Here is an 8,891-nt window from a genome sequence, read left to right as displayed (position 1 = left end):
TTTCTTTTTTCCCCCTTCATTGAATTGTCTTTTTGAAAACTTGATAGATTTCATAAACGCTTGAAAGTTTTAGGCAGGGGTTCTACAGTTAGAATTCTTACCTCAAGAAGGACAAAGGCTTCTTCTTCTTCCACTCTTCTGGGTTTCACTTAATGGCTCGTGAACAAAACTAGTTCATGTCTTCCCTTGTCTGAGGCTGTAAAGATCCTGGTTATGCTAGGATGAATGAAACCTAGGGTGGGCAGTGGTAAAACTCACCATCTTTAATAAGAATTTAAGATATAAAAGTCCAATGAGGCCTTTTCTGCCCATGTCATTCTCTTCAACACCATATCAAAAGACTCTCTCATGGTAATGCACGCTAACTGTTACCATAACAAAATGTATGGTATAAAATGTGTATTGTTGTATTGTAGCACAAATATTTAGTAAATTAAACCTTTCCAGGTCAGATAAAGACATATATATTCAAATGGAGCAAGTCGGACCTTTAGATATTGTATATATTATAATAATGCAATCTGATGAAGCTTGTAATTCATAGTTATAAGTCGGAGTTGCGAGAAAAATGACCAAGACAGAATGAGGAACACATTTTATTCTATTCTGTAAGCACACCAATGAATGTTGCCAAATTCTACATGGGGTTGTGGATGAGGAATGTAGAAAACATCCAGTGCTAAACTAAGCAGATAACTATTAACAAACAGAAGTAGAAATGAATGAGGTTTTTTTTTTATTATAAAATACATAGTGTAAGATGTGCTATGTTAGCAGAGAACGAGCCTGCATTTGCCTCACACTGCCGCGACATAATGCTTAGCTTCTCCCCAGAGCATGTTCACAGTCCTTCACCAGTCCAATTATTTCCTCACGCTTCAGTCTCACGTGACCTACAACTTTTTGAGACGCAGAGTGTTGAGATGCACTGGCAGAACAGTAGCTCCTTCAGCGTAACTGATCTCTCTGAGAATCCCATTCCAGCTCTTCTCTGACTCTTCGTATCTGTGGACGGAAACAAATGGCGACTTCATCACTGCTTTTCTAATTCTCAAAGCCTGATTTAGGAAAAAATGAATTATATTTAGGTGGAAGAAAACGCTTTCAAATGAGTGGTAATGATTTCATTAAACTCTGTGAAACAGTGTCATAATGTTCTGAGCTCAGTAGACTGGTTTAAAAATGATGGATTGTTTCATTTTTTTTATAGAAAGAGTGCCATCTAGTGGACACTGAAAATGAGGCCAATGCCTCGTGAAGCTTCATCAGCACATCACTGATAATTCAGTTGGTAGCAGAGCTTCCTGCAGATCAGTAAAGCCAACCAGAGAATCCATATATTCTAGATGTGTCCAAACTTTATCAAATAGAGCCGCATTTGATTCAGGGAAAATGGACATAATGTTACTAGTAACGTCTTTAGAAGTTTAAAGTACAAACAGTCTACCTTTTCCACAGTTCAACACCAAATGAAAACAGAGGAAAAAAGTATTTAGAAATAGCAGCAACACTAAGCAGCTTTACCCTTTTAAACTAATAGGAGCTTGTCACAAAAAGCTTGTTTCATTGTGACTTTTTTTTTAAAAGTTAAAAAAAATGTTGTGTACTTTTTAGCATCTGCCAGTTCTATCATCAGTATAATTATTTAAGTCAGACAGTTATTGATATGAATGACATGTTTTCTGTACAAAGCATCATCTGCTAGTAGGTATATGGTAACGAAGCTGTATTCGTAACACAGAAATAAAATAAATAAATTTAAAGAAAAATATTTAATCCATCACTTTGTTTGTTAGCGAGAAAATCTCAAATTGAAGACTGGATTTAAAAATAAATGTTTAAGGAAAGTTAAATAATCGAAAAAGAAAAAGAGGATTTAGTACTTCTTAGGTAATCTTTACTTTGAAATTGAGCGGCATAAGTGATATCGTATAGCCTATGAATAAATTACACATCTGCAAACTTACTCACTTACAGTATGTGAACCTCAAAGGATTCTCTTGGCACAGTTGTTTGTGTGAAGATCACAATTATTTACGACTGAAAAGATTCCATTTGGATTGGACATAGTCATGGAAATTGTCCCAGTGAAGGCATATATAGTTTGTAGTGATGGTCTCATGAAGCTTCAGAAGCAGTTTCATTTCTTTTTTTTGTTTACTAGATGGCGCTCCTGGCTTCAAAATGGGTTAGGGTTATGGTTTTATGAGGAGCAACTATCAGAGAAAACAGTAACATCTAGTGGGCTCCAAACATGAGGACAATGCTACACGAAGCTTCCTGGGTGCAGCAATTGTTGTTTGTTTGAATGTTTGAATGTTTTACATGATTTGTTTCCTCATCTACTTAATAGGATCGTTTACCTACAATTCAAATGTCACTCATTTTCTTCTCACCTTCGTAAAAATTTTCAGAGTAATCCATGTTTTTTTGGACTTAAGGTAGAAATGTATGTATTTCCATATGTCAGCAGGGCAAATTGATTTGTCTAAAAAAGATACCTAAAAACTTTCAAAGATGTCTTGTATTAGCAATTGTCTTCTTGTATTGAAGCCCGGACAAGAAAAATGTAATTGTACATTGAAAAGAATCAATATGCTTTAAGATTGTTTGTAGGGGAAGTGAATGTCGCACACTGACTCAGGCAATGTGTGTCAGATATTGGGAGCTCCATTAGTCAACAGAAGGGTGAGTACAAAATGAGCGAAAGTTGAATTTTGGGTGAACTATCGCCTTATACACAAACTTTAGTTACATACCAGTGGTATCAACCAATTGAATATCCAGAAATATAACATTGATTTACCTCCAGATGTCCGTCATCTCTGTTGGAACAGGCTCTTTACTGGTTTCAGTGGACACCATGGCAAAACCCCCCACAGCGTACAATATCCCACCCATAGACATGAGACTGAGGGAGCTGCGCTCCTGAGGGAAGTCTGTGAACTCGGACCACCTGGACACACAAATAAATTAGGGCGTCTATGATGGGAACATCAATAGCAGCGCTATTATTTAACACTCACGTATTGCTGTTAATGTCGTACACCTCGGCCGAGCTGGTCAACCCTCCGTCTGTGACTCCTGTCACCACAAATATCTGGTCTTTGTGGACTGTCACACCAAACAGGGAGCGGGCTGTCTTTAAGAGAGCCAGGTCCTTCCACTCGAACTTGGTGGGGTTGTAGACGCAGACTCTCCTCATACACTTTCTGCGATGAAGATATCGATGCAGTGTTTTGGTGAATTTTTTGAATCTAATTATAGGCAGTTTTTACTGGTGTTGTGATGAAAAAGCCATATCAAAATGTGTAGTCATTTTCTGATCTCAGTAGAAAGCACTTATGGTTTAAAAATTAAGTTTCAATAATATAGTGACATCTTGTGGGCTCTGAAAATGAAGTTACATGAAGCTTCATCGGAATATCACTAGTAACGTCGATCTAAGTTCCTTTCATCTTTGGTAACAAACTTTGAATAGTGATCGTAAGAACAAGATTAAGAAAACAAGTGGGCAAAAGTTTTCTCCGTAGGGTCTATGACTCTCCCAGAGCGTCTAGTTAAAATCCACAGGTCCTCCATAGCCAGTTGAGTTAGATCAGGCACTTTTAGGAATGTCTCCTGGATATCTCTTTCGGGAGGTGTTGTTGCCATATCCTACTGGGAGGAGACCTCAGGGCAGACCCAGGACACATTGGAGAGACTATGTCTCCTGCTTGACCTCGGAACACCTCAGTGTTGTCCCAGAAGAGCTGGAAAAGTTTTCTTTCTAGAGCTTAGTCTAGGCCTCTTTGCTCCGGTTGGTTGCCCCCATGACCCAACAGGAGATAAGCATGAATGGTTGGATGAGGAGAATTGTCTGATTATAATTAAATAATTATAATGTGGTAAGAGAATATACCAGATGAATCATTGTGGATACCCAACAAAGGATTTAAAATTATGGGGTGGATAAAAGGGCAGAAAGGATCTGGAGACATATTTTTGAAGGACTACCTGATGGTTATGTGATCGGTTCACTGAATTAGCACTTTGTGTTGCTTAGGAATTTTAGTAACTATGAACCAAAATGAGTTGATTAGTTTTAATTCAACCATGCGATTCATAATCTTAAATTTACCCAGAACTCTTAGGCACATACTTTGGAAAAGGACTGGGTTTAGCAGCATAGAGAATCATTTTCATCAACACCAATTACCAACCCTTATGACATTTCAAAGACATTTTGAACATAAGTCCAATTCACAATTGATTCCTCACTGTTGCGAAGCAATCTTTTGTTAGTAAGCAGCACTGTTAGCAGATGCAATTAAATCCCAACAACATTTTTTTTTTGTGAAAGAAAATCGTCTGCGCAAATCCTCAAGCAGATTGATCACTCAAGGCATTCTTGTACCTACACGACCGACAAAGTTCTGTTCGAACAAAAATACCAAAAGCAGCATGTGATGCTATCACACTTTACAACTCATCAACCTACTGTCTGATAACACTTCATGGGAGCATTTTATCTGGTTTCTATGATCAACCGTAAAATTAAAAGGCTTTATATAATGGCTTCAACAAAGGAAGTAATGCCATTTTCAGCTCTAATGTTCATGAACTTCATGTGTACGTACGTCTTTTAGATAAATAACTCATTCATATTCAATAAAATGTAATACAAAGATCATTCCATTTCCTTTGTGTGATAGATACCATCGGAATCCACAAACCTTTTGAAGGATTTGTCACTGCCTGAGAGAGATTTCATTTTCCTCCTACTGTGTTATTTGTGTCTGTTATTTACTAGAACACTACTGCCACCAGCTGTCACATTGAGCTCATTACTAGCAATGACATTTTGAATTCTTAAAAAAAAAACAATCGAAAACATTTAAGAATACACAGTATACGCAATATAGGTGTGATATGGACAAATTCTTGTCTCTGTTTTCTACTTTACATTATTAACAAAACAAATGTGGAAGACTTTAACCACAAATAAATCAAACATTTTATACATACTTGCTCTCTGACTTTCCCCCGATGACATAGACGAGCCCCTTGTGAGAGACTGTGCCGTGGCCATAGACCTTGTATGGAAGAGGGTCCGACTCCCCCCATTTGAAAGACCTGAGGACAAGAAATATACTGAAGAACAAATGCTAACAAACATATATAACACATAACAAACTTGAGGCCTGGGGGCCAAATGTGGACGACCAACTCACTTGATTTGGCCGGAATTTTTTTTTTAAACTCATTTTGCTTAAAGATTCAGTCCTAATTTAGAGCCTGCCAAAAAAAGTCAATATTTGTCATTTTCATATTTTCTTGCGATATTGAAACAATGTGAAGAAGAAAAAAATAGTGTTTAAGGCTGATACAGGTGGATTAATGTCATAACATTGTCGAGTAGATGTAGGATACTTGTATGTATTTTGACACAAATAACAGGAATCTTTTAGACTAGAGTCAACATTAACCTTGACCCAGAAGCAACACAAGGGATAAAACTATTGCATTTGTTTTCGGGCCTTTGGGTCTCCTTGACCCTGAGATAACACATTGTCAAGAGTTTTTGACAAGTGTAAAAAACACTGGTGTTTTCTGAGTCAACATTTTAAGTCATGAAATATCACTTGTTTAAGAATGAAGGTGAGCACTTACTGTCTGTCATAGATCATGACCGAGTCCAGCGCGTGCTCTCCGTCCTTCAGTTCTTTCCCGCCGACCACAAAGATGGAGTTCTCGGCTTCAGTCAGACCGAACAAGCAGCGAGGGTTCGGTTGTGCCGGCATTCCCAACCATTCCGAACTCACTGGGTCGAACTGAGGAAGAGAAGGCCTGGTTCCTGAGATGCTCGGATGGTATGACCTTCAGAAGTGAGACATTACCTGAAGAAAGTAGGAGCTGAACGGTTCATCCTTATCCTCTTCATTGTAGAGAAGACCGCCCACCACGAACACCTGGTTCTGGGAGGTCACCAGGCTGCAGTGGTTTTTAGGAATCTCGGTAGAGTCTGACGCCACGAAGCACTCGTTTCCCACGGGATCATAAGCGACGGTCCCTGTGTCACTGATCATGAGTATCAAGTCATACTCGAACATCCCAAAGCGGGGGTTGTTGTTGAGTATCCCCGGCAAATAACCTTCCTCTTCTTCGTCTTCACCGCCCTCGCCAGCCGTGGAACCATCTCCACTCTGTTTCTTGGGCTTCGGGAGTCGTCCCTTGTGGGCATCCTTGACCAGATCCAGATCCTTCTTGATCTCCTGGCTGAAACGGATGAGCTGGTGGCGCTCAACTTTTTCTTTGAAGTAATCCCCTGGCATCAACCGAAAGCGGACGCAGTGCAACAGTTTTGGCAGTTCCTTCACTCGGTTTTTCTCATCGTGTCGAACCCATTCCATGAGGGACTCGAACACCACTTCTTCTCGCTCCACGTTCAAGGCGTCTGAGGTGATGATGATGGCCAGCTCGCTCGGTGCCAGCTGAAGAAAGTCCTGGTCCCTCACCACAACCTGATAGCGCTCGCATATGAACTCCTGAGCCGTCAGAGCCAGTCGAGGACAATCCAGAAGAAGCCCCAGTCTGTAGATGGCAAGGCAGTTCCCCAGCACCAGCTTCTCCTGAAGGTAGGACACGCACACGGAGAAGATCGATGGGATCTGGTACATGTTAGACACCATGAAGATATCCTGGACGTTCTGCTCCGTCAAGTTGATATCAGAGGTGTACAAGTAACGTAGGATCATTCCCATGGTGCTCGGGTCCACATCCTTGAGGACAATCTCTCGCCTCTTGCTCTCTTCCAGCTCAGAGAGGAACATGGCCTTGAAGAAGGGGCTGCTAGCCGCCAGCACCAGACGATGGCAGGGAAACTCCTTCTCCTGGACTTTGAGTATGCAGTCCACAAACTTGTCATTCTCCAGCAGGTCACAGAGTCCATCCTGAAGCAGAGTCTGCTGGTACATCCGAGGCTGCTCCACCGGGTCGATGTTCAGGGCAGCCATTTTGCGCGAGCGGCGTAAAAGAGGGACTTACTCCCCACATGGAAGGACTGTCTGCATTTACGCACTCACCCACCTACTATCATCTGCTCCGGCTGCTCGCCGCAGCTGTCCGTGGCTGTCACTCCTGAAGTGAGCCGGGTATTTATAGACCGGACCCTCACAAAGACATAGGAATCTGTGATGGCGTGTAGGAAACCAGGACAAACCCCCGAAAACAGCTGAAAGTGGTTCACTTTAGGAAAAGTTTTGGTTGTTCTCTGAAAAATCGGACTTATATCTGTAGCATGTAGATAAATAGAAGGTAAATATCAGCTCAGAGTGACATCAGGTCGCTTATAGAAGCATCTGGAAAAAGTAACACATGACCGGGTCTATAATCCCTGAATCACGACCAGTGTTATTCTGGAGATACACGACACACATTTTATTTTAAGACTCTTCGATCACCACGATTGCGAAACTTATGAAATAATACTCTATTTGAAAGAGTTTATGTATAGGAAAATGTGACTCATTTTACTTATTATATCTATAAACCAAGTTGTTACGATTTGTTACTTAAAGGAATAAACATCCTATACTTGATTATTGTGTGTTCTACACCATGAGGAAATAAAATGACTGTTTCTTTATATTTAAAAGTTTATTATGGCCCATAACTTTTACAAGAAAATGAATGAAGGTTGGTTAAGTTTGTATTCATGACACAAGTCTTGTATTTTTAATTTGCAATGTTTTTAATTGATTAACATCATCATATATAATATATAATATAATATAAAATAATATAATACAATATAATTATGTATCGCTGAATCGTCCTTCGACATTCTGACATTACTAATATCTACCTGCCTGTCTGTTCTTCAGAGAATAATCTCCATCTCCCTTTAAGTCTGTCTGTTCACTTTACATGTGATTAGCAATTGAAAATCACCTTTTTATGAAGATGGATATTTCTCAGCGTCTGGCTTTTTTAATAACAGACTATTTTATTCACTTTTATCTTGATGTTCATCAGTTTCTGTTCATTTCTCGCTTCATTTTACTCTCGTCCAAGACCTTTTCTTTTAAGGGTTCGACAATGGAAGAAAATAACCTTAACTTAGATTCCTGTTTTAGGAATTTAAACAGATAGCGCCATCTAGTGTTCTTTTGTAAACGTACAAAAGTGAAATAACCATATAATCATAATTACTTTAAAAATTGTAAATTATGGACCTAAGGCTGAAGTAAGGACGGATAACCTATGGAAAAATATTTACACATATTAACAAATACTGAATATCGTTGAGTAAAGAAAAAAGGCTCATTCAACACAGTTTTTTTTGTTAAACATTTTCTTCACGAAAAAATCTTATAGTATAATGTGTGTTTTGCTTTGTGCTCCTGTCAGGTTAAATTGTGAATTATTTGACAGGACATTTTACAATAAAAATAGATAGTAAAATGTAAAATCAAATTAGATTGTTTCATGTATCAGGGAATTGGTTAACATTGGGTGCAGTAAACAGAAAACAGCTTAAATAGCTGTATTTGAGATTAACTTGTCAATCAAATTTCACAAGGTCTGTTCCTTGAAGGTGTAATTTTTTTTTCATTTTCTAACAGGAAAATGTATCCTGAGTCATTTGTGTCTCTCTGTTCCATCTATCATACGACAATTATATCTTTTCTTTTAAACAAGTTACAGCACATTTTTTGTAATGCTTCATGAGAGACTTATGCGGCATTCAATTCAGACAGGCAGGTAGAACTGTTATTACCTTTACCTCATAGTCTGGCCATTTTGGTCAGGACAGCCTAGAAGGAATAGTGTGTGTGGTTTTTTTTCCACAAGTGTATACATTTGTATTTTATACATAGCCCAAGACTCATTAAGGGATGATAAATACT

The 8,891-nt window shown here is 39.0% G+C and overlaps 1 protein-coding gene across 1 annotated transcript; it reads right to left on the bottom strand.

Annotated features, from left to right (window-relative positions):
- Window positions 1-661: 661 nt before the first annotated feature.
- On the bottom strand, window positions 662-7,010 carry LOC148063257 (kelch-like protein 40a). The gene is made up of 6 exons (XM_087810527.1): window positions 5,880-7,010; window positions 5,653-5,813; window positions 5,008-5,115; window positions 3,027-3,212; window positions 2,807-2,956; window positions 662-1,005 (listed from the first exon to the last, which is right to left on the bottom strand). The coding sequence occupies exons 1-6, from the start codon at window positions 6,993-6,995 to the stop codon at window positions 894-896; spliced, it is 1,833 nt and encodes a 610-aa protein (XP_087666653.1). The 5' UTR covers window positions 6,996-7,010; the 3' UTR covers window positions 662-893.
- Between the last annotated feature and the right edge of the window lie 1,881 nt (window positions 7,011-8,891).

The sequence above is a fragment of the Callionymus lyra genome, chromosome 16 (assembly GCF_982586985.1).
Source record: "Callionymus lyra chromosome 16, fCalLyr1.hap1.1, whole genome shotgun sequence".
NCBI lineage: Eukaryota > Metazoa > Chordata > Actinopteri > Syngnathiformes > Callionymidae > Callionymus > Callionymus lyra.
Note: the sequence above shows the minus strand (reverse complement) of the source record. Positions and strands in the feature narration are given on the sequence as shown.